Source organism: Myotis lucifugus, unplaced genomic scaffold (assembly GCF_000147115.1).
Source record: "Myotis lucifugus unplaced genomic scaffold, Myoluc2.0 scaffold_3, whole genome shotgun sequence".
Classification (NCBI taxonomy): Eukaryota; Metazoa; Chordata; class Mammalia; order Chiroptera; family Vespertilionidae; genus Myotis; species Myotis lucifugus.
The window spans coordinates 16,448,485-16,475,035 of NW_005871051.1; the positions used below are offsets into that span (position 1 = coordinate 16,448,485).

The window sequence follows — 26,551 nt, forward strand, 5'->3', positions numbered from 1 at the left end:
ATATGAGTGAAATCATATGGTATTTGTCTTTCTCTGACTTATTTCGTATGAGCAATACTGTAAAGCATGCTGAAGAGGGAAACAATCAGCCCTTTCTTCTTGCTCACTGTTGTATTTGTGTGTGTGAGTGTGTGTGTGTGTGTGTGTGTGTGTGTGTGTGTGTGTGTGTATGTGGTGGTAGTTTCTTCCTGTGCTAAAAACCTCCAGCATATGAAGTAAAATTTTGCTTTTATTGTTTTGTGTATCCTGTGTATATTTGGTTATTCTAGGTGGACTGAAAAAATACAGGCAGGACAAAGATGCATTGTGTTCTGAGCAGGACTGTTCCTTGGACCTAGTTTTTAGGTTCTTCTAACTACTGAGAAAGTTTATTTCTGGTTTAATGCAGGGTAGAAAGAGCTGTTATTATAACTCTTTTTCCTGGGTAGCTTTCTGACCCTTCATTTTCCAATCATTCTTCCCTTTTTCCTGGTTGGTGTTATGGAAACAGCAATAGCCTGATGCAAACCCTGTGTCCCACACTCTGCTCGCTGGGAGCTCTTTATCTGATAGGTAATACAGTATATGCAGATATGTCATGCTATTATACATAGAAAAATTAAAACAGGAAGCCCTATTTTAATTATAGCAAATAAAATGATAGAGGTCTGACATCTAGATCTGGTCCCGAGGCAACCAGATTATTTATATATATTTTAAATTTGAGAGTGATTCATATATATATACTTAATTTGAGAGAGAGCAACAATCAGTTGCTTTTTGGTGGTGGAGTTGAGTAATGTGAGCTTGAGTGGTTCAGGGGCAACGTGGAGAAAGTCTGTCTGAGAGAGTGAAGCCATAAAAGAAATTGAAAACTAAGTATGGAGATAGAGAGGTCAGATAACCTGCATGGTGTTTGAGACTAATCACGCTAGGGTCACCTGCAACCCTGCCTTTTCAATTATTTGGTCATTTAAGCCAATAAATTTCTTGTTTTTACCAAATCAAAGAGGCTTTGGCTACTTAAAACTGGTAGAGCCCCAGCCAGGTAGTTAAGCTGGTTAGAGCATTGTCCTGATGTGCCAAGGTTGCAGGTTTGATCCAAGGTCAGGGCACTTACAAGAATTACCAATGAATGCATAAATAAGTGGAACAACAAATAGATGTTTCTCTCTCTTTCTCTCTCTCTCTCTCTCTCTCTCTCTCTCTCTCTCAAATCAATAAATTAAAAAACCCTCATAGAATATTGGATAAGAGATAAGTGCCATTTGACAGATGAGAAATTTAAAGCTTGGAGAGGTTGACATACCCATTTTCTCATAGCTAGTGAGACAGAACCAGGACTAGGACCCAGTTCTTGCCTGGCTTCAGAGCCTGTGTTCTTAACTAATGCTGATCTTTTCCTGATAGTTTGCCTTTCCCAATTGGCAAGGAAGATGGAGCTGGGGAAAGAGGAGATGGCAACTTGCCCTTGGACAACCATGGGCCCTCCTTTCCTTTAAAAGGAATTACTGAGCAACAAAAAGAAGGTATTCGGATGGTGAAAAGGGTGATGATGTCTTTAGAAGGTGAAGATGGGCTGGATGAAATTTATTCTTTCAGGTGAGAAGTGAAAACCTTGATTACAATTTTCAATTGTACTATGTAAATTTCTTGTTTGATCATAGGGCTTCCTAATGTTTTCCTTTTTCTGGTCCACTCTTGAATAAGCAGTTCTTCTTTAATAAATATTCTGATTTCATTAAAGAAATAGTATACCAGTCCCTAATCTTTTTTTTCAATCTCTGGATAATGTCACATAATTCTCTTTACCTCTTTCTCGATGTATTTTTCATCTGTACCAAGGGGATCAACCATAATCTAGAGACCACTGGTGGTCCATGAGGTCTGAAAGGTTGGCGACTGCTGGTCTAGACTGTATGCTTTGAATGTGTTTGGTCATTAACTCCTTTGTTCCTTATTTTAGTGAATACCACAAATTCCAGCTATCACCTGTCATCTTCTCTGTTGTTTGGGAGCCAGATAAAAGTAGAATTGATCTGGATTTATGTTCACATGAAGTAGCACTTTACATTGTGTTTGCTACCCCTCAGGTTCTCCCCTCTCTCCCCAGTAAGAAACCTAGAGTTTTCTATCTGCTTTGCCTTAAAACTAAAATATGGACTTCGAAGTTCCTTTATCCCCTGGAGAGTCTTTATTTAACTCTCTCCATTCTGTACAGATACACGTGCCTTTTGTTTGGAAGAATTGGAATTAAATAAGAATTGTAGAGTTGTGAGCAGTGATGTTATAGGGTGGTGCCCACTCCATGAAACCCTAGATAGGAGTTCTTATCCTCAGGTCTGTGGTTTTCAGGGAGTTTGGTGGACCCTTTCTATTGTGTGAAAACGTATTTCTGAATGTGCTTTTATCATAGCCTCAAAATGTCCTTGGCCCTGAAAAAAAATGTTAAGAACAACTGGCTGAGTTGAAAAAAAAGATTGAATAGAGCAGTGGTTCTCAATCTGTGGGTCGCCAACCTGTGGGTCGCGACCCCTTTGGGAGTCGAGTGACCCTTTCACAAGGGTTGCCTAAGACCATCGGATAACACATATATAATTACATATTGTTTTTGTGATTAATCACTATGCTTTAATTATGTTCAATTTGTAACAATGAAGATACATCCTGCATATCAGATATTTACATTACGATTACACATAAAATTACAGTGATGAAGTAGCAACGAAAATAATTTTATGGTTGGGGGTCACCACAACATGAGGAACTGTGTTAAAGGGTCGCGGCATTAGGAAGGTTGAGAACCACTGGAATAGAGGAAGATAGAGATGTTTGTTTTTACCTGTCACTAAGCCAATTCAATTGTACCTGGCTCTCTCCCAACTTGTGATTGCTACATTCCTGCCATCCCCAGCTGTTCCTCCTCTCTTTATGATCGACAACAGTTCACTTCTCCTAGAAAACTAAGGGCATCATTTCAACACAATTAACATTTTAAAATTGTTGCTTTCATTGTATATATATTTATTTTTAACTTATCTTTATTGTTAAAAGTATTAAAGTATTATGCCTTTTTTTTTTCATTAAGTGAGAGTCTGAGACAACTGTGTGTCTTTAAGAAAACTGAGAGGTCTTCCATGGCCTGGCCCTGTCAACTGACCATTGGCTCCAATTTGTCAATAAAGATTTTGGCTTATAAATCAGTAAGTAGTTGGTACACATATGTTTACAGAAATGTTACCTGGCAGACAAATATGCTTATATAAGGAACTGACAGTTCATGACTGGGTTACTCAGTACTGTAGTTACTACTTCTCTAACTGCTCTCCCTATTTGTATCATCTCTATCTTTTAGGAAAAGGCATGCTAGAAAATGAAGCTTTATGAATTATCGCTGATGGAGATTGATTCCCTCCTTTTTCTTTCTCTCCATAATATTTAATCATGAGTTCTAGGCCTTTCTCTGGAATGCATAAAATTTTGTCATTATAGTATCTAGCTTTTGTTTTCTTTCAAATTTTCTTACTGATTTCTGACTACTGATAGACGTCTCCCCCTTTTTTATGAAAACTGTGGTAACAAGATGTATGGTCCTCTTTTATTTTTTCAGTCTGAGGGTTTAATATAGAATGTGTTTGAATATATACTAATATTAATGTTTATCTGTGGTTTACCCTGAGGGAAAGATGAAATGTAGAAAGAATTATGAAGTAAACTAAAGTTTCCATAGTAGGAAACCCTAGGTAAGAGCAAACAAAGCAGTTCAGCTAGATTAATTGTTCTGGATGATTTTCTGTAAGTAGAGAGTATATCAGAGTATGTCAATTGGAATCCTAGCTTTCTCTGCATTTATTTAATTATGTACTTATTTGTTTTTCTGTTTGAAATAAGATTCTACAGGAGAAAGTTAAAAAGTCTTGGATAGTGGTGGATGCAAGAACCCTAAAAAAGGAAGATGTAAGAAAAGAAACCGTTTATTGCTTGAATGACGATGATGAAACTGAAGTTCCAAAAGAAGATACTATTCAAGGTATTACAGTAAGAGTATCCACTTTTGCTTAAAAGAGCTGTTCTTCAAGGTGATAGGAGGCAGGCTGGGATTTGTATTATTGTTGTTTAGAGATATTTTTCTGCGTTCTGGAGACACAGCTCTTTGAGGGGATCATGAGACGTAGATCCTTTAGCTCATCTGTTGGGTGTGAGGCAGGATGGTTCCTAGGAGTGCACTTGGGTATTCCATCTCTCTGAGCTTTAAATGTCTCATGTGACAGAACTTAATACTTGGCTTTGTTTTAAAGTTTGAAATTTAACTGGTTATATCAATGTGACCAAAGGAAGTTTTTTTATTTACTCTATTTCATTTCTTACTTCCATGATGATTATTTTTCTGAGTGCCAATTTAAGATTATTTTTAAGTGCTACATATGCTCCTTGAAGTAATTTAGGGCATAAGAAAAATTATTTGTGTTTATTGGGTTGCTTTATGTTCGCTAGGATCTTTGAAGTTGTCCTTTTTATATTATACCCATTTGACCTGTATAGTGTATCTAGATGGCATCTCTATGCAGGGGCCTTAAAAACTATCTAAGAGTGTCTGAATGTTCAGGAGTTAAGATTAGAAGATGCCAAATGATGTTTAAGTTAGAAACCAGGGTTTATATAGATTTCTTGCCAGACGGTGTGCTGCACAGCATAGGTTTAGTTGGCAAACCTTGAAAAAAAAATACCTTTCATCTGTGGTGCTGTGTTGCAGTGTTTGTGGATATTTGTATGTGTTGTAAGGGCAATAGGGGAAATTGGTTAAAGGTGGTGGTGGTGGTTATGGTTTCTTTCTTTCTCTTGGTGGATTATGTATAGATTGTAATCAGTATCCTACAGCTCTACTAATTCTTTAGAAAAACTCCGTTTAGTAGTGTAGTGTAGTTAAGAACATGAATTTTGGAGTCAGACCTAGGATAGAATTATGGCTCCATCACTGGAAAATCATTTGATCCTAGTGTAGTGACCCACCCATATAGGAAGAATAGCACGATGACAGGTGAAGACCAGGAAAGTACAAGGCCTCCTCAGTGATGTCGAGTATTTGGGTTGCTGGTGGATTGGGCACATACAGATTAGTGTGTGGTAATGGAGGATAGTATCTCATAGATAGCCTGTATTTTTTCTTTTAATCTTCTCACCAACCTAATGAAGCACTCTTGTTACTTTCATTTTATAGATAAGGGAATTTTGACCAAAAGACTTTCATTAATGTATTCAAAGTGACACAGCTAGCAAACTAGCATAACTTGAACTCAAGGCTGTCCTGCTTCAGAGTGTGTTATTACGTGCTGTTCTGAATTAGGAAGGGCTTTGAATGATAGGCTGAAGAGTTTAGCCTTAATTTTGAAAGCAGCATGGCATTGTTTATAGTTTAGAGGAGCAGGTTGTCATTGGGCTGTGTTGTAGGAAGATTAATATGACGGCTGGGTATAGGATAGATTGGAAGGAGAAGAGATTAGAGTTGAGGATGCCAATTATTTTGGTTGCAAGCAAAAAAAAGCAGCTCTGGTTATCTTAGGCAAAAGGGAAACTTATGGATTGAGCAATGGAGAAGGAATAGTTGAATATGGTTTGAGTTCAGAGAGCATAGATGTGCAACTTTTGTCTCTTAAACTTTTTGCAGTTACTCACATACTCCCTTTGCCTGTCCTCCACTCTCTACTCCCAAATATGTAGAGTTCTGTTTCTTAGAGAGAAGGGCAAAGGAATATGGTCATATGGTGTAGTCTATTCTATCTTTTTTGCTATGTACTAAAGTTAGAGTTATTGATTTACCCTTTCAATAGATGAACCAAAAACCCAGGACAGTTTTCATTAGAATTTTCACATTACTATTAAACAATTTAAGTAAGAAGATGTCTGATGACAGAAAAGTTAAAAAAACATTTGGTTTTGATACCACCCTTAACCATGTGCCATACATTCCCCTGTTAACTTTTTGTTGGAAATTTTTAAAAAGACATACATAAAAGTAGAAAAAAATTTTTAAAAATTAAATATGTGACATCAACAGATTGACAAGAACAAATAAATGCTGGATCACCGACTCTGTCTCAAGCACACAAGTTTCTATGTTTCTTAGAGTAAAGGTGCATATACTTTTCCTTTCCTTTTACCCAAAGCCAGAATCCTTGGATTTTGATGATCCTTCTCCCCACAAAATATATAACACTGCATATTGAAAAAGCATGACCTTCATAGAGCAGAGGCCTTGGACAGAGTGGGAGTTTTGTGTGTGTGTGGTGTTTTTTTTAGAAACCAAGAGCCACCCTAGCCAGTTTGGCTCAGTGGATAAGAGTTGGTCAGCAGGCCGACAGGTCCTGGGTTCAATTCCAGGCAGAGCACATACCTCGGTCGCAGGCTCCTCCCTGGCCCAGGCCCTGGTGAGACAACCGATCGATGTGTTTCTCTCTGTCTTTCCCTCTCTCTTCCACTCTCTCTATAAATCAATGGAAAGATATCCTCAGATGAGGATTAACAACAATAAAAAAGAAACCAAGAGCCTTTATTTATATGAGCAACCTAAGTAATAGAAAAAAAATAATAGATAATACAATCCCAGAAATAAAATAAATTTAAATGCAGAAAAATATTTAACTTATCAACTGAATGTGTCTAAATAGAAAAGTTTTGGCTTCTTCCATTAGGCACTTGTATGCATTTTTGAGAACATTTTGTTTTGAAAATTTCCTGTGGGCATTTTTCTCTGTGGTTCTCCAGGTTTCTGAAGAAATATGTTCATGTTATTTTGTTTACAAATCATGATTATATTCTAGTCAACCATGGTTTATCTTTAGAGAATAACTAGTTTATTGCATTGGCTATATTCTTTCCTCTAGGCTGGGTAATCATTAAGTAACTAAATTGCAGAATATGTACTTAAAAAATGTAATTGGATTTTAATCGACTCTTTTTGTAGATGTTGTTTGTGTATCTGCTGCTGCTTCTCCATTCATCACAAGGGATGAAATTTGATTTTAGGGAATAGTATATGGAGGCTTGATCTGGAGTGTGCATGTATTGTTAGTGTATGCGGAAGGCTAATTTCAGCTCATAGAGAATGAGGCTCCGTATGCTTAACAGATGCTCTTCTCTTGTTCTCTAGGGTTCCGCTATGGGAGTGATATCATTCCTTTCTCTAAAGTGGATGAGGAACAAATGAAATACAAATCAGAGGGGAAGTGTTTCTCTGTTTTGGGATTTTGTAGATCTTCTCAGGTACAGGACTTAGTTTACTAATTATAAACAAAATAAGTGACTTTTTTCTTGTTATTATTTGAGATGGTGTGATTTTGATTGGTCCTTTTATTTATAATATGTTTATTTAACTTAGTTTTTCTAAAATGTAGTCTGGGAGTTAGTGTCACTACCTTTGATTTTTTAAAAATATATTTTTATTGATTTCAGAGAGGAAGGGAAATGGAGAGAGAGATAGACATCAATGATGAGAGAATCATTGATCAGCTGCCTCGTGCACACCCCCAGTGGGGGGATGGAGCTTGCAACCCAAGCATGTGCTCCCTGAGCGGAATTGAACCCAGGACCTTTCAGTCTGCAGGCTGATACTCTATCCACTGAGCCAAACTGGCCAGGACACTATTTTTGATTTTTGAAGAGAAAATCAAGATGGAGAAAAGTCAGAGGAGTAGATGTAATTGAAAGTCACTTTTTAGCTTTGCTGTCAGTCATCGTTCATAGTAGCCTTAAAGAAACAGTATCTAGTTCTTTGCTATTATATTGCCTTTTCGAAACTGTTATGTATAATGGAGTGTTTATAGGAATGAAGATCTAGCTGGGTTTTGAATGCCAATAGACCTCTTAGAATATCATTGATTTATGCCAGTCACCGTTCATCTCAATGCCCAGCAAAGAGGTCCAAGATGTGAAATTTGTTCATGTCATATGCTTTTTAGATACCAATGCAGAGATAGCACAAAATAGAAACAGTGGGAAATGCAGTAATTTACTGAAGGCCCTGAGATACCATATACTTCCCTAGAAAGGGTTATTAAAGATTCCTGGATATCTTAGATAAAATTATTCGTGAGGTGAATGAAAATGAATCAGTATAAAATGTATCTTTTCAGGCTCTGTAGGGATGAAGATTTTTTTTTTTTATTCTAGATGAACTCAATTGAGAATTATAATAAAAATAAATACTACCCAGTATATTGGGCTTGAACTTCTTCATATTGCTTAAGCATAAGTCCCTGTGTAATTCAGTGTTAGAATAATTCATTGAAGTTGGGAGAATCTTTTTCATGATATGTGCCAGTTGTTAGATACATTTTTAAGACTCATAAGCTGAAAATTGAGAAGATTTACTTAAAGTTGATGAGATTTTAATGGTAAGAATACTTTTTGAGATTTGAGAATCTCTAATAATTTTCTAACAAATTATACTAAATATGCTTTATATACCTCCCAAAGTGAACTCACTTTGGGAGGTATGGAAACTTAAAATTAGTGGTTATTAATGGCAGTGCTTATGAGTCTTTTCAGTGAAACAGAACCTTTAGTCAGACCTGTTTGTACAAACTGGCCCATTGGAAAGTGGTCTTCCTAACTCCAGACAGGTAGAAAAGACCTATTCAAAACATCTGCAGCCCTATCGTTTGGCTCAGTGGATAGAGCGTCGGCCTGCAGACTGAAGGGTTTAATTCCAGTCAAGGGCACATGCCGGCTGGATTCCCCAATGGAGGGTGTGCAGGAGGCAGCCGATCAATGATTCTCTCTCATCATTGATGTTTCTATCTCTCTCTCCCTTTCCCTTCCTTTGTGAAATCAATAAAAATATATTAAAAACAACAACAAAATAAGACAAAAAAAACCTGCAAGTGTAATTCAAAACTCAAAAAATTGAAATCATCTATGTCTAGCTGGGACTGGGGGAGCCTGTTTAGTGAATGGCAAAGCAAGGAAGAATGAGCTGAACAAAAAGTACATTTTTCATTTTTTAAAAACTTTTTATTGAATTTATTGGGGTGACATTGATTAATAAAATTATGTAGGTTTCAGGTATACAATTCTATAATACATAATCTGCGTATTGTATTATCAAGTCGAGTCTCCTTCCATCACCATTTATCCCCCCTATACCCTCTTTTCCCTCCCCTTGTTCCTCTTTCCTGCTGATAATCACTGTACTGTTGTCTATGTCTATGTGTTGTTTTCGCTTTTCTTAATCCTGTCACCTTTTTAAAAGATTTTTATTAACTTTTAAGTCATGAATTATTTTTCTAAATTGGCTTTTTGTTTTTAAGCTCTAAACTATTTTTATCTTAAGTATAATCTCAGACAGGTACTATGAAGATAATATAATAGTTATCATTTATCGAGTGATTATAATACTCCTGTCATTATACTAAGCATTTTATGTAAATTCCCATTTCATTCTTTTATGAGCCTCTTAGGTAGGTGCTATGATATGTATTTTATACATTAGGAAATTGAGCTTCAGAGCTGTTAAAAAACTGGTCCAAGGTCACCTAGCTAGAAGGTGGTAGAGGTGGGTTTTGAATCAGGTCTCTGATTCCAAAGCTTATGCCATTGATCAGTTGTAATCTGCCCACCAGATGGATAGCCTCATTTTTGAATAGTCTAAGTTTTACATACCTGCTTTTGTGTATTATCTTAACAAATGTATACACATCATCTTGTCAACTAAGAAAGTATAAGCATGCACCTTGTAACAGATGAGTAATTATTAAATTGATAAAATCACATAGTTTTCAAATTCCCTTACAGTGAGGGAAACTAACATTTCTGGATTGAACTGATAGTTTTCATTCTATAAAATAGGATTTTTGGTTTGGGTTATTTTTTTCTTTTTTTGAAATGTAAATTACTTTTCTTTTTAAAATTTTCAAGAGTCCTTTCAATTTGTCTTTCTCCAAGTTGTCAGTGTTCTGGATATGTAATTACAGACGGATAAGAATTTAGCCAGAACTTCCCCTAAATGTCTGGCTGTCTTTTGAAAAGTCATTTAGATGCCTTGGGAAGAGATTTCATTAGCTCTTCTTTAATCAATCAAGAACTATTACAAATTCTAATAGGAGGGCAAATCTATATAAATGTAGCAAACTAAAAATATAGGATTATTCCCATATTTCTTCAAATAATGGTTCTCAAATGGGGAATGGAAGTGGAGATGGAGGGAATTTGAGTTACATGGGCCTCACACCCATACCTTTGAGACTTAGTCTTGAGCTGCTATGACAGTGCTCATAATTTCTCAGCTTTAGAGGTGGAAGGGCAAAAGAAACCCAAAACATTTGAGAAGCTTTGCCTTATACAGCATATGGCATGTTCTTATAAATAAGCTTCAGGCGCAAGGGCCCCTAGATGAGAGAGAAGTTCTCATCTTATTCAATAGGTGCAGGTGGCAACTCTTCAGTGTTCATTTTCTCATATTTGACCCCTTTGATACTGTGATAGATGAGTAACTAAAGGGGGCAAAAGAACACAGTGTTGTGTTTTGTTTTTTTTGCTTCAGTTACCCTTCCTCCAGTGCTGCCCCTCTGTTTAGTTCTTTGCTCTGGTCTCTTTGCAGTTCTTCATTGCTCTTAGGACCACTTAATTTTGCTGATAAGAGACTTCATGATTGATTGTTGCTAATCTTGCTAGTTCCCCCCTTTCCCCTTGCACTGTGGCACTGTACTACTTAAGAAGCAGTTCCCCAAATATTTCTGTGTTTTATGTCACTCTAAACTAACACACTATTATCTCTGCCCAGGATATTTGTGGCCAGACTTTTTATCTCAGTTCCGAACACATCCTTTAAATCTTAACTTAGGTGTCACCATTTGCAGAAGCCTTCCCTGAGCCCTCATGACCAAACTAGATGCCCTTCTTATGTGCTCTTGTAGCACTAAACTGTAATACTGTATTAGAAGACTACTTTTGTGTCCTTGTAGCACTGTATATTAGTACTGCACTGTGGTTAATTTAATATTTACCTAAGCTCCTCAGGACAATCTATATTCTGTTCATTATTGTGTTTAAAGTGCCCAGAACAATGTTGATGCATATTAGATGCTCATATATTTATTCTGTTGAATCTTAGGTAATATGTTGTTTCTAGTACTTGTCAATGTTTTTCAGTAAGAACATTTTGAATGGAATTTCTTTTTTTTTAAAAATATATTTTATTGATTTTTTTTTACAGAGAGGAAGGAAGAGAGATAGAGAGTTAGAAGCATCGATGAGAGAGAAACATCGATCAGCTGCCTCCTGCACATCTCCTACTGGGGATGTGCCCGCAACCCAGGTACATGCCCTTGACCGGAATCGAACCTGGGACCTTTCAGTCTGCAGGCCGACGCTCTATCCACTGAGCCAAACCAGTTTCGGCTTGAATGGAATTTCTTAGCAAACTGGCATTATGATTTTATGTATAACTTATTTTGGATCATAACTGATTCTTTCCTCACTTACTCTTGTAGGTCCACAGGAAATATTTCATGGGAAATCAAGTTCTAAAAGTCTTTGCAGCAAAAGATGATGAGGTGAGTTGACAATGGGTTTTTGAGGTAGTGCCAAGAATTAAATTGTCATTTTAAGTGAATTGTTTGGGACATTTATAGTTTAAAATGACATTAATTATTGTAATGGCAGTGGGGAAATTCATTGTCTTTTAACTCTGAAAATGAAGAAATGACTAATGAATTTGTCATAGTATGAGCACAAGGCCTTAAGAAATAGTCCTACCATCGGACAGCAGGTGAATGTTAAAAACAAAAACATTTGAACACATGCATTTAGTATGGGGATCTCAGGGTCCCCAGAAAGGTTGGGTCAGGTTGACATTTTCATTGTTATGGATATTGGACATTTAGTACTGGCTCTAGTGTCCTGGAGATGAGCTTCACTGACTCTCTGGACCACTTGTCACTGAGAAATTTGTCTTTTCCAACCCCCATCTCTTTGCACTCTTTCCCCACCTTCCCAAGAGATTCTGTTTTCAGGCTGGTTTCTGCCTGGCTAACAACCTATGACTCTTACATCCTACACTCAGGTGAACCTGCCCTCTCTGTAAATATTTTCTGTGTGGCTTCCAAGTCAGAACTTATTTCCTTGGAGATGCTGATCTAAGCTGGAAGATTAGAATATAGTGTCTTTTTAAGACTACTGAAGCAGGTCTCCAAATATTTGTATTTAAAATTAGTAGATGTAGAAGGCTTGTTTGGGGTGAGGGGGAGGGTGATGGTGTAAGAGATCTAGTCCTCTTAATCCTCTCTTTCTCCTCACTTCTGAAGGGTAGCTGGCTGCAAATCTAGTGAATGGATATTATTCCATTATTCCATCAGAACAGTTGACATTAGTAGAAAACACTCAGTACTGCACAGATTCACTAGAGCACAATAGGCTCTAATATGCGAATCCTCCAATTTAAAAATCCGAGTTCCTGGGTTTCTCCTAAATCAGATCCTGTTGGTAATCATGCAGTTTTGGGATATACTGTCAACACATCTTAACTGCATTGTGAACTTCTGCTGAATATAAGTCTGGGTTTTAGAAGAGTGTTAAAGCTGAATATACAGACTTTTGATTCATCAACTCATGAGCCTGGATAAAATAATCCCCAAGTAGAGCTTTAGAGTAAGAGAAGGAGAGAAAGGTCAAGAGCAGAGTGTCAAGTTAGTTGTAGGAAGAGAAGAACCAAAGGAGGAGTGGCTCACAATCTATACAAATAAAGAGGTAATATGCAAATTAGCCAGGATCATTAGCATATTACCTCTTTATTAGCTCCTATCATCAGGAGGCTGCATGCGCCTCAGGCATTGCTCTGGAGATGGGAGGCGGGGCAGGAATGGGAAGGCGGGAGCAGGGAAGTGGGGAGGCAGGAGCAGGGAAGCAGGGAGGCAGGAGAAGGTGGGACCAGCAGGAGAAGGTGGAACCAGCCGGGTGGGTGGTGCTGTGCAAATTCATGCACTGGGCTCCTAGTGTATAATAATCAGGAGAGAATGTTATTCTGAAGCCAAAGGAGAAAGTTCAGGGAAAGGGGGATGGTCAGATGCTACTGAGAGGTCAAGTAGAATGAGAGCCAAGGGCTTAGCAATTAGGAGGTCATGGCTGACTTCAGAAGATAATTTCAGTAAGACGGGTCAGTAGATGGATTAGATTGAAGAACAATCTTGTGCTAAGCAGTGTCAACAACAAGATGATTATTTCATGGAATTTAGAGGTGAAAGGAAAGAAAGATACATGTAGTAATTTATGGAGAAAGGGGGACAAAGAAAGATTTTGTTTAGGAATGCTGAGACGAGTTTATGTAGAGGGTGAGGGTATGAATTCAGATAAGGAAGATTGAAGTGATAAGAGAGAGGATTTAGATGATGAAGTAAAGTTCCAGAAGAGGTAAAGTAAATGTGATCAAATGCAAATGGGTAGAGTGTGGTCTTGAAGTGGGTGAAGGTGCACTTTAAAAAAAAGTCTGAGCTCTAGCTGGTGTTTCTCAGTGGATAGAGTGTCAGCCTGCGGACCGAAGAGTCCTGGGTTCGATTCCGGTCAAGGACATGTACCTCGGTTGCAGGCTGCTCCTTCTCTCTTCCACTCTTTCTAAAAATCAATGGAAAAATATCCTCGGGTGAGGATTAAAAATAAATTTTTAAAAATCTGAAACAGGAAGACAGTAGAACACAGTCTTAGGAGTAGTATGTGGTTCTGTTGTGAAAACTCTCCCGTGTTGGATATGTGTTAATGCTGCATCTTTCTTACTAGGCAGCAGCGGTGGCCCTTTCCTCCCTGATCCATGCTTTGGATGAATTGGCCATGGTGGCCATAGTTCGCTATGCTTACGACAGAAGATCTAATCCTCAGGTTGGCGTGGCTTTTCCTCATATCAAGGACACCTATGAGGTAAAACCCACAGGGCTCTTTATTCATGGTTTTTCTCCCCTTCAGTTTCTTTATTCTAAAGAGTGCTTCTCAACTGTTAATGTGTGTGGGAATCACTTGGGGCAGCTTGTAAAAACGAATTCTGATTCTGTATTCTGGGGTGGTGCCTGGGATTCTATATTTCTCACAAACTCCTAAGTAATGTTGATGTTGCTGGCCTGTGAACCACATGTTCAGTTGCAATGGAAGAACATATGTTAATATGAGTATGTAAAGGACCTTCTTATCAAATCACTAAAGGTTAACCATGACCTCCCGTTTGCCCAATCCAGTGACCTTCTCTTGGTTATCATCCTTTTTGACGATCTTAGAACCTAATAGGAATAGATTACCTCTATTTTTTTTTTTACAACAGTCTTTATTTACAAAGATTGAGGATGTGATTTTGTTGTGATCTTTGTGAAAGTCAGTTTGGTCAGCGATGTCCTATTTAAAATACAGGTCTACATTTCTTACATTTCCTATTTCTCAAAGAACTTACTGTGGCAGAACTGAAAAAAGGACAGCAAATGACTTGACTTGCACATCAGCCTTCCCTCAACCTGACTCTTCTCATTTATTGTATTGGGCATACATTTTCCAGATATTCTTTGGTAGACTTTCTTTGAAGCATGTCTTTCATGTTTAATATTCTCTGTACTCTTTGCAGCTGTGTACAGCTAATAACAGTAATCAAAACACTGTACTTTCCATGCACCGGCATTGGGCCTTCTGATTTTTGAAATATTTTTGTTGTGCCACTTTCACAGCATTTGGGACCAGTTTTATATTTTTTTATTAATTGGATTGTTTTTGCTTTTACCTCCTTTCTTTCTCATTAGTGTTTGGTGTATGTGCAGCTGCCTTTCATGGAAGACTTGCGGCAATACATGTTTTCATCATTGAAAAATAATAAGAAATACACTCCCACGGGTGAGTTTATTTCTACTTTGCTCCCTAATTGGCTCTAAACACAAACTGTTCTTGGGAAATCACCTGTCTGCAGTCATTGGCTGGGGCCAAGGTTTCACAGGATGGAATTAGTTGGGTCCAAGTCACATCGTACACAGTAATGAAGGTGGTTCGTCATGTGTTTTTCCAGTAATAAGGATACGTTTGCCCTGAACTCTCCAAACACTCTCTAGGTTCCCCCTTCTGACTTAGGATTTATATCTAGGAAGCAGCTTGCTAGAAATGGATGTACATTCTTTGGTTGTGAGCAGGTTTGCCCTCTACGGGAGTTGACATATAGAATTAAACCTGGGACTTTAGTGTCCTACATAAAATATGTTATAACTTTAACTTGAAGAGTGATAGTGCTGGAGTTTACCTTTTCTCTTTGCCCTTCCTTTGTAGTTTCACGGTAACAGTTTAAGTCGCACTGTTCTCATTTCCAGGAGTTCTTCGAGCTTGGCGTGGAAAGGCCTTTATTAAGCATCTGGCTACAAATGTCAGGGACTGCACAGAATGAGTCTCACAGATGCAGATCCTATCTTCCAGAGAGCTCACAGTTTAAGACAGTTGTAACAAAATATAGTAGTGGGCCAGATGTAGAGAACATACCACAAAGAACACAAATGACACGTAGATGTTTTAGTTCACAAGTTTTTCTCTGTGTCAGTGTAGGATTAGGGAATAGTAGGTGACTCTCAAAGCTGGTTTCTCTGTGTGTTTTTTTGGTTCGCCCGTTTGGGAGAAGTGTGCAGTAGAAAAGCCAAGAAACAAATGGGCTTCTGGGGCTTGTGTCTTTCCCATCTTCTATAAATGAGTCCCTCTGCATCATGGGGGAGCCAGGCGTGGACTTCAACATGCAGAAGCTGCCCGTGTGTTAGAGTAGTCTATCCCTACCTCTTAATAACCCCAAACTTTAAATGAGCAGAACATTTAAAAAAGAGAACTTTGTTGAGAAATTATGGACATACACCATTCACCCAGGACCTAAAACATTAAATATCTCTCGACCTGTTGACTTATTTTCTGTGAGTTGACATTTTTGTTTGCATTTTCTCCATTGGAAAAATGTATTATTAAAACCGTTTGGCATATTTCCCAAGTAGACATTTATGTAGGGGTGTGCAGTGCTAGAATGATCTGGCCTGATAACGTCCTGATAGCTCGTAATGGCAAATGAAAAATCACTGCATGTTCATACACAGGTACCACCTACTATGTTGTTTACGTAGTCAGCTGACCATGGTGATGGCTGTGCCAGTGCCTGAAGCCTCCCCTAGAAAGTCCAAAAATGGGATAAGAAGGTTTTATGATAAATAGCTGCATGCTCTTTCCATCTGTAGTAGCTGTTCAAAAGGGAAATTTGTAGCAGTAACGGACAGAAGCATAATGGATGTTTTAGGGACCACTTACTCTTTTCTACCTTTTGCCTAGTGACTCAATGATCCAAAATTAGCACCTCAGCTTTTAGGAACTGAACTGCTGTGTGAATCAGCAGCATGAAAGTGACACATGGTAGTTTAAGTAGAAGCATTTTTGTTAGAGTTGCCTTTCATCCACATTGCCTTGGGGCATGTCATTGTTGTTGACTAGGTCGATTTTTATTGAGGAGCACTTTCTTTTAGGTTTTAGAAGAGTCGTAAAGAAAAGGAAGTCATGTTTTTGCTCTTCCGGATCTTTAGCGTTTGCATGAGACATGAACACAAGTGTGCGTATATGCAGAGTGTGCTTAGTGCCATGAGTTTTGTGAGAGGAAAGGGCTCCTTCTGACTTGGGGGGCTTGTGAAGGAATCTGCTCACTCTGATCCAATGTTGTCTTCCTGTTAAGCTGTGATATAAGTTATATTAAATCCTTATAAAGTTAATGCTTTTTTTCTTTTTAAAAAAATTATATTGATTTTTAGAGAGGAAGAGAATAATATCAATGTGAGAGGGAAACATCAGTTGGCTGCCTCCCACATACCCTCTACTGGAGATTGAGCCCACAACCTGGACATGTGCTGGGAATTGAGCCAGCAACCTTTTAATGCACGGGTCTATGCCCACCCAACTGAGCCACACTGGCCAGGGCTTTTTAAATGTTTTTCTCCTTTAATTGCTAATTTCTTTTTAATATTAATTCATTGAATTCTGAATATTTTGAATCGCCGTATACAGGTTGGGTTTTGTGTGGCTGTGGTCTGGTTTGTGTGGCATTCCTCTGGAACAAAGTCTTTTGCTTTTTAAAATTTTTAAAAATATGTTTTTATTGATTTTAGAGGAAGGCAGAGCGAGGGAGAAACATCAGTGAGAGAGAAACATTAATCAGCTGCCTCCTGCACACTCCCTGCTGGGGATGGAGCCCAAAAACTGGGCATGTGCCCTGACAGCAGTCTCTTGGTACATGTGATAATGTCCAGCCAACTAAGCCACACTGGCCAGGGCTAAACTCTCTTGCTTTTGATATGATTTCCATTGTCAAAAATTCACTAAATGGTAGAACTGGGAAGGACCTAAGAGACCAGTTACTCTAAATAACTCATTTTTACATATAAGAAAACCAAGGTAAATGATTTGCATAACTAGAGACTATATTTGGCAGAGCCAGGGCTGTATAACCTGCCAGTATTGCTATGAATAGCTATGAGTGGAAAGCATTTGTTTTAGTGGAAAATAATAGAATTAGTCTATTTTTCTTTCTGCTTCTTTGTTTATCCTTGTTTTAGAGGCACAGTTAAGTGCTGTCGATGCTCTGATTGACTCCATGAGCTTGGTCAAGAAAGATGAAGAGGGAGACACCATTGAAGACTTATTTCCAACCACCAAAATCCCAAATCCTCAATTTCAGAGATTATTTCAGGTGAGAAAGAAAAGATGAACCTATCATACTTTTTTTAAATGAAAGAGAACTGAGTGAAAAATTAGGGTAATTGACCAGTCACTAACAAATGTTTTTAATCCCCTCAGTTGTTCTATATGTTCAATGGAAGAAACTCACCTTCTTTCTACTAAAAGAGAAAAATACTCTGAGCTTTTGGAAAGAAAGAAGTCAAGTTAGGGTGCTTTTAATTTCTTTCTGGAGAAAGGCTGTTGTTTTTTCAGGAAGGCTTAATAAAAAGCCGATTTTCCTTTTATGTGTTTTCCAGGCTTTTCTTCTTTTTTAAATATCCAAACAGTAGAGTTTTAATGAAGTTTATAATAATCACTATTAGGGAAGAAGTGTTCCAGTGCCACATTTGTCAAAAATTTCATAATTAAAGGTAGCATAAAGGTCAGATAAAGAGGTTATAGTATGAAACTATTAAAGAGTAACTAAAATACAGGGAAATATGAAATATGAATTTCTAAATCTTGGGCCAAAGGAATTGGAAGGTGGAGATTGGATTAAGGGAAACAGGAAGTTGAAAACAGAGCTGACTTATGCTGAGGAAGGGGAGGCATAGGCCAGGGTTGAAGGGAAGGAGTATTCTGGATTACTCCTGGATTAACTCAGTGACAGCAGGACATAGGCTTTTCTGAACCCCCAAACTGAAAATGATCCCATGCAGCTTGTTCAGGCAAACTCTTCCTCACAGAGCAGTGGAAGGCCTATTTCTGAAGGGGTGGGGGCTGTGGATGGAGAGACCCTCAACTCCCTCTTAACTCACTTCTTAAAGCCTCCTTAACTAGCTCAGGTCCATATTAGGGCCATTGTAATTTTGAGGGATCTTCTGCACGAAAGAAAGTGCCTGTTTTTTGTTTTTTTTAATGCTTATAATTCCTTTAAATAATGAGGGAGGGGAAACAACTTTTGTTCTAAAATTAGAAATGTAAAGCTTAACATGTAAGGCCTGACTCAGTGAATGCTTTAGTAGTCTAAGTGTAATCAAGTATAAATACTTGTATAAAATTCTTCGATGTTTTTGACAACTGGACTTCAAATGGCTTTTGCCATTTACTTGCTTTTTAAAGTCCTTATACTTTCCCCACAGTGTCTGCTGCACAGAGCTCTACATCCTCAGGAGCCTCTGCCCCCAGTTCAGCAGCATGTTCTAAACATGCTGAATCCCCCCACTGAGGTGACAGCTAACTGTGAGATTCCTCTCTCCAAAATAAAGACCCTATTCCCTCTGACTGAAGCCATCAAGAAAAAGGATCAACTGACTGCTCAGGACGTTTTCCAAGACAAGTAAGTAATGCTGTGGTTGCATTTCACATTGGACAACATAAGATGGTGGTAGTCATAGACTGGGGCTCCAGACTGACGGTTGGTTGTGGGAGGAAGAAACTTTTGGTTATTTGATCCTGGCCTTGAAAATACTGGTTTCTCATCTGTGCATTGTAGGTCTATTTTATTCTTGCTATTCACCTGGAATGGAGAGCTACCTTCAGGGCTGTTGGCTTTTTAATCAGCATCAAATTCTTGCTTTATATAAATATGAAGGCTAAACAGTTTTGATTATCTAATACTAAATTTTACCATTTTCTAAAGTAGGGTGCTGGGGATGAGAGGAGAGGGGTGAAGGTCATAAGGTTTTTTGTTTGGGAGGTTAGGTATCAGGAGAATGTCAGTGAGATTTTTGGAGGAAAGGTGAGAAGGGGAATGAAAAAACCTGGCCCTGTGTTATTGATGTACTTGGTTATAGCATCAGTGAGGTGTTTGCATTGTAAGAATGGCAAAATGCTTTTCATATAATTCTCAAATCAAATCAAGCTTTCAGGAAGCTATTAAGTTTTTTTTTCCCTCAGCAAATTCTTTTCAGAATCTGTATCCATTTCTGTTCAAAACAAAATAAAAACCATAAGAAATTGTTTTTTATTATCCAGAATCATTTGGGTGTATAACTTGATTTTTTACCAGTTTTAGGTTTGGTTATTGGTGACTTTTCCTCCCAAATCAAAATGATCTGTTTATTTATTTAGATTGGATTCTGAGATCTAGGCTTAGGCCACATTTTTTTTTCTTCCTTCCCACAGCTGTATCTTTATTGACAAGTAAAGCTTATTTGTAAATACCCCATTGGAAGAGTACTGAATAATTTCCAAAAACCTTGACAGGGTTTTGTAAATTGCTAATTCAATGAATCATCTTCCAAGTTGAATAGAAAGCTTTATGCTTTCTGTGGCTTTTTATAGATTAATACCCCCGGCTATGTTAGAATTGAAAAAAAAAATAATCATGGGATTGATAGATTCTATCACATGCTTTCCTGATACATTCTGGAGAGTTTTTTGTTTCACTTTAGCCTGTCACGCTTTCTTCTACATAGAAAGGCTGTCACTGGAAGTTTACTTTCTCTCTGCTAGCCTCATCTGCCTATATCCCTCAGATCAGTACTTTAGAACAGTTAATACAATTTGAAGTCCTTTTCTTCCCATGGCAGCCTTGCTTTGGCCTCACTGCAGTCATTAGCTATTCTCTGTCTGTGTTAAGGCTCCAGTTCCTGATCCTGATTACCTTCTACTGTTGTGGGAAGGAAAGGGGTCATTTCCCCTTCTCCCCTTGATTAAAATGTATACTGGTATTAGCTGACTTTAAGAAAAACCCAGAGGTTGTTCTGTGATTTGGTCCCCGCTGTGATGACACCTTCAGCTCTAATCCTACCCCTCACTCTTTCTGGAAGCCTGAGTGTCTCCTGGGGCCTGAGAATTATCTCGCTCACACACACCCACTCACACTCCCATTCTCTACCTTTCTTCAGAAATCTTTGTTTGTAAGAACTGCAGAAATGATGCATTTAACAAATATTTATTGAGTACTTTCTATATTTAATAAGAAGGATTCAGCCCCTTCTGCAAGGTTCTTGAAACCCTTAATTTTTATGGTAAGGTACCCATCAGCTTTGGAGGTGGTTTCCCCAAAGAGAAGAAAATTGCTAACAACCAGTTATACTTTTGTGTATATTCAGTATCTCTGTATCCACGGTACATATTTCCTGTGTAGGGGCAAGGGACAAAGACTGGGGAGTGAGCAAATGTCTGTTTAGGAAGTGTCAGAGGCCAACACAGAGAGCCCTGGACTGGGAATCACGAGTCTTCATTCTAGCTTTGAACTCTGTGATTTTGGTTAAATAGTTTTACCTTTATGAGAGTGTCTCCATCTAAAAACAGCATCCTCTCAACAGATATTGTAACACTATCTCTTAAATTAATATTTAATTTAATAAGCACTTTGAACTATTTAGAAGGGAAGGCAGTAGTCAAAACCCAAAACAATAATAGTATCATGCTGTCCCAAGTTAATCCTTTCACCTGTTTCCTGAGATGTCATCTCCTGTATCATCTGGTACCTTAGTCCAATCCTAATATCTTCCCTCTTTCTGTATTTTCAGCTTCTCCCTTTGTACCAGCTCCTTTCCCTCTACACATTAACACTATATTTCTTTCCTCTGTAACAAAATAAAATAAATCTCTCGCTTCCCCCTCAAGTTACTACCTATCATTTTCTTTCCTTCCATAAGCCAGGCTAATTGGAGAATAGTCTACACTGATTCTTTACTGGGCACTCATTGTTTCGGCTTTCTGCCCCCACTGCTTCCCTGAAACTGTTCTTCCAAAAGACACCAACTGCTTACATGGACTTTAGCTTGGCAGCCCTTTCTTTCTTCACCTCTTGGTAGCACTTGACACTGTCAGTTATTCTTTGCCTCGGAACTCATATATCTTCCTTAACTTCAGCTTCTCCGGGTGTTTCTGTCTAAATCTTTAACGGCTCCTGCTTCGATTCCTCTGAGGGCTGCTTTCTTTCCCCACCAACCTTAAATGTGGATGTTCTGTAGGACTCTTCCTCACCAAGAGCTGACACTTATTGGACACAGGTATGTGTTGAATGCTTTGCTTGACATGTATTACCTTTTTAGATCCTTTGGGCCATCCTCTGAAGTAGGTTCTTTTATAACCATCTCAAAGCTGGGGATACTGAACCTTAGAGAAGATAAGAAACTTGCCCAAGATCACAGCTGACTACATGTTGGTGTGAGGATTTAAATGCAAGCAGTCCAACTCTAGCTGATTTGGCTCAGTGGATAGAGCGTCAGCCTGCGAACCAAAGGGTCCCAGGTTCCATTCCAGTCAAGGGCACATGCCCAGGGTAGAGGGCTCGATCCCCAGTAGGGGGCGTGCAGGAGGCAGCCAATCAATGATTCTCTCTCATCATTGATGTTTCTATCTCTCTCACCTTCTCTCTTCCTCTCTGAAATCAATAAAAGTATATTTAAAAAATAAATTAAAATAAAATAAATGCAGGCAGTCCAGCTCCAGAGCTTGCACTCTCACCCATTGTGCCACGTTGCCTTCACAATACGTGTTCTAGGGCCTTTGATTATTTCACATGCACGTCTTCAAACACTACTAAGTATTTGTCCATCCTGACATATTTCCAGCCTAGCCACTGTATCTTAAGTGTCTGTCATTACTTCAACTTTAATGTGTCCACAAATGACTTCATCGTCTTTTCTCTTCCATGCTCCTTTTAAACCTCATTTCATGCTATTTTTTATTCTCTATTTTAGTTAATGACACCTATTTCCAGGAAGTCATCACTTTTCTACTTTCCATATCTAGTTGGTTTACCAAGATGTATTAGATTTACCTCAAACCCACTCCTTTCACTTTGGGTTAGTATAGTGGCTAATCGCATTGATTTTGGAATCGGATACATTTGGATCAGACCCAAGCGTTTCCCTTTAATAGCGGTTAAAGTTGGCAAGTGGTTCTGTGTCAAGTGGCCATAACAGACACCTGCCTTTCAGGAGGCTGCATAGGAGAGTGGTTACTAAGAGTTGAGGACTAGTTGTGGACCCTTTACTAATTGTGCTTTAGACAAGGTCAGACCCTTTTGAACCTTGGTTTGCTCATTTGTAAAAGACAATAACAATAATTAACACATAGGGTTGTTGTGAAGTTTAACTGAGATACTTTATTTTTTTTCTTTATTCATTAAGGTATTACATATGTGTCCTTTTCCCCCTATTGCTCCCCAACCCCCCCACTCATGCCCTCACCCCCCTAGTGTCTGTGTCCATTGGTTAGCTTATGTGCATGCATACAAGTCTTTTGGTTGATCTCTCCCCCCCTTACCCCTCCCCTCCCCTACCTTCCCTCTGAGGTTTGAAAGTCTGATCGATGCTTCTCTGTCTCTGGATCTGTTTTTGTTCATCAGTTTATGTTGTTCATTATATTCTACAAATGAGTGAGATCATGTGATGTTTATCTTTCTCTGACTGGCTTATTTCACTTAGCATAATGCTCTCCAGTTCCATCCATGCTGTTGCAAATGGTAAGAATTCCTTCTTTTTTACCACAGCATAGTATTCCATTGTGTAGATGTACCACTGTTTTTTAATCCACTCATCTGCTGATGGACACTTAGGCTGTTTCCAAATCTTAGCTATGGTCAATTGTGCTGCTATGAACATAGGGGTGCATATATCCTTTCTGATTGGTGTTTTCAGTTTCTTGGGATATATTCCTAGAAGTGGGATCACTGGGTCAAATGGAAGTTCCATTTTTAGTTTTTTGAGGAAACTCCATACTGTTCTTCATAGTGGCTGCACCAGTCTGCATTCCCACCAGCAGTGCACGAGTGTTCCTTTTTCTCCGTATCCTCTCCAGCACTTGTCATTTGTTGATTTGTTGATGATAGCCTTTCTGACTGGTGTGAGATGGTACCGCATTGTTGTTTTGATTTGTATCTCTCGGATGATTAGTGACTTTGAGCATGTTTTCATATTTCTCTTGGCCTTCTGTATGTCCTCTTTCAAAAAGTATCTATTTAGGTTTGTTGCCTATTTTTTAGTGGGTTGTTTATCTTTCTTTTGTTAAGTTGTATGAGTTCCCTGAAAATGTTGGAGATTAAACCCTTATTGGAGATAACATTGGCAAATATGTTCTGCCAAGCAGTGGGCTTTCTTGTTGTTTTGTTGATGGTTCCTTCTGCTCTACAGAAGCTTTTTATTTTGATGTAGTCCCATTTGTTTATTTTCTCTTTAGTTTCCATTGCCCTAAGAGCTGTATCGGTGAAGATACTGCTTTGGCATATGTCTTGAGATTTTGCTGCCTGTGGATTCTTCTAATATTTTTATGGTTTCCCATCTTTTTTTTTTTAATATATTTTATTGATTTTTTACAGAGAGGAAGGGAGAGAGATAGAGAGTTAGTAACATCGATGAGAAAGAAACACCGATCAGCTGCATCCTGCACATCTCCCACTGGGGATATGCCCGCAACCCAGGTACATGCCCTTGACCGGAATCGAACCTGGGACCTTTCAGTCTGCAGGCCGACGCTCTATCCACTGAGCCAAACCAGTTTCGGCTATGGTTTCCCATCTTATGTTTAAATCCTTTATCCATTTTGAGTTTATTTTTGTGTATGGTGTAAGTTGGTGATCTAGTTTCATTTTTTTACACATATCTGTCCAATTTTCCCAACACCATTTATTGAAGAGACTGTCTTGACTCCATTGTATGTTCTTGCCTCCTTTGTCAAATATTAATTGAGCATAGTGGTTTGGGTCGATTTCTGGGTTCTCTGTTCTATTCCATTGGTCTATATGTCTGTTCTTGTGCCAGTACCAGGCAGTTTTGAGAACAGTGGCTTTGTAATACAGCTTGATATCTGGTATTGAGATCCCTCCTACTTTGTCCTTCTTTCTCAAGATTGCTGCAGCTATTCGGGATCTTTTTTTATTCCAGATGAATCTTTGGAGAGCTCGTTTTAGGTCTGTGAAATATACCGTTGGTATTTTAATGGGGAGTGCATTGAATCTATTGATTGCTTTGGGTAGTATGGACATTTTAATGATGTTGATTCTACCAGTCCATGAATACAGTATGTTCTTCCATCTGTTTATGTTATCCCCATCTCTTTTTTCAGTATCCTGTAGTTTTCCGAGTACAGGTCTTTTACCTTCTTAGTTAAGTTTATTCCTAGGTATCTTAATTTTTTTAGTGCGGTGGTAAATGGGATTGTTTTTTTATAATCTCTCTTTCTGTAAGTTCACTATTGGTGTATAAAAATTTCTTGGCATTAATTTTGTATTCTGCTTCATTGCAGAATTCATTTATTAAGTCTAATAATTTTTTGATAGAGTCCTTATGGTTTTCTATGTACAACATCATGTCATCTGCTAATAATGACAGTTTTACATCTCCTTTTCCAATTTGGATAACTTTTATTTCTTCTTCTTGTCTAATTGCTATGGCTAGCACTTCCAGTACTACGTCGAACAGGAGTGGTGAAAGTGGGCATCCCTGTCTCGTTCCTGTTCTTAGGTGAAATGGCTTAGTTTTTGCCCATTGAGTATGATGTTGGCTGTAGGTTTGTCATATAAGGCTTTTATTATGTTGAAGTATGATCTCTCTATTCCCATTTGCTGGGGGTTTTATCAAGAAAGGGTGTTGGATTTTGTCAAATGCTTTTTCTGCATCAATTGATATGACTGTGATTTTTATCTCTCAATTTGTTTATGTGGTATGTCACGTTTATTGATTTGCGGATATTGTACCATACTTGCATCCCGGGGATAAATCCTACTTGGTCATGGTGTATGATCTTTCTGATGTAATGCTGGATTCGATTTGCTAGAATTTTGTTGAGAATTTTGGCATCTGTGTCCATGAGGGATATTGGCCTGTAATTCTCTTACATTGTGTTGTCTTTATCTGGATTTGGTATTAGGGTGATGCTGGCTTCATAGAATGATCTTGGAAGTGTTCCTTCCTCTTGAATTTTTTGGAATAGTCTGAGAAGGATAGGTTTTAGTTCTGCTTTGAATGTTTGGTAAAACTCCCCTGTGAGGCCATCTGGCCCCGGGCTTTTGTTTGCTAGAAGCTTTTTGATGACTGCTTCAATTTCCTCCATAGTTATAGGCCTATTGAGATTTTTAGATTCTTTCTGATTGAGTTTTGGAAGGTTGTCTTTTTCTAGGAATATGTCCATTTCCTCTAGGTTGTCTAGTTCAGTGGTCTGCAAACTGCAGCTGCCGAGCCACATGCAACTCTTTGGCTTCTTGAGTGTGGCTCTTCCACAAAATACCACGTGTGGGCGCACACGTACAGTGCAATTGAAACTTCGTGGCCCATGCACAGAAGTCAGTATTTTGTGGAAGAGCCACTCTCAAGGGGCCAAAGAACCACATGTGGCTCGTGAGCCGCAGTTTGCTGACCACTGGGCTAGTTTGTTGGAATAGAGTTGTTCATAGTATTTTTTAACAATCCTTTGTATTTCTGTGGGGTCTGTTGTTATTTTGCCTCTTTCATTTCTGGTTTTGTTTATTTGGGTCCTCTCTTTGCTTCTTGGTGAGCCAGAAGCTTCCAGAAGATGCTTTGTATGTCTACTGTGATCCTGGCTAGAGGTTCATCAATCTTGTTTATCCTTTCAAAGAACCAGCTCTTGGTGTCATTGATCTTTTGTATTGGGTTTTTTTTGTTTTTTTTTTTTTTTTTTTGTTTCTATGTTATTTATTTCTGCTCTGATCTTTATTATCTCCTTCCTTCTGCTCACTCTGGGCTTTTCTTGTTGCTCTCTTTCTAATTCTTTGAGTTGTAGAGTTAGATGATTTACTACCATTTTTTTTTGTTTGTTTTTTGAGGTAGGCTTGTAGAGCTATAAACTTCCCTCTCAGGACTTCTTTCATTGTGTCCCATAGATTTTAGATTGTTGTGTTTTCATTGTCATTCGTTTCCAGGATGTTTTTAATTTCTTCTTTGATCTCATTGGTAACCCAATCATTGTTTAATAG

General features: G+C 38.3%; 1 protein-coding gene across 3 annotated transcripts in view; it reads left to right on the top strand.

Annotated features, from left to right (window-relative positions):
- Positions 1-26,551, top strand: part of XRCC5 (X-ray repair cross complementing 5) — a 76,174-nt gene that overhangs the window by 8,917 nt on the left and 40,706 nt on the right. For all 3 annotated transcript variants that reach the window (XR_002831320.1, XM_014462511.2, XM_014462514.2), the window contains exons 6-14: positions 1,390-1,581; positions 3,068-3,182; positions 3,871-4,009; positions 7,127-7,239; positions 11,466-11,528; positions 13,744-13,881; positions 14,742-14,832; positions 17,556-17,689; positions 18,801-18,997. Coding sequence is in view for 2 of the 3 variants with exons in the window: in XM_014462511.2 (XP_014317997.1) it covers positions 1,390-1,581; positions 3,068-3,182; positions 3,871-4,009; positions 7,127-7,239; positions 11,466-11,528; positions 13,744-13,881; positions 14,742-14,832; positions 17,556-17,689; positions 18,801-18,997 (1,182 nt within the window). In the remaining variant the exon portion in view is untranslated. The remainder of the gene's footprint in view (positions 1-1,389; positions 1,582-3,067; positions 3,183-3,870; positions 4,010-7,126; positions 7,240-11,465; positions 11,529-13,743; positions 13,882-14,741; positions 14,833-17,555; positions 17,690-18,800; positions 18,998-26,551) is intronic.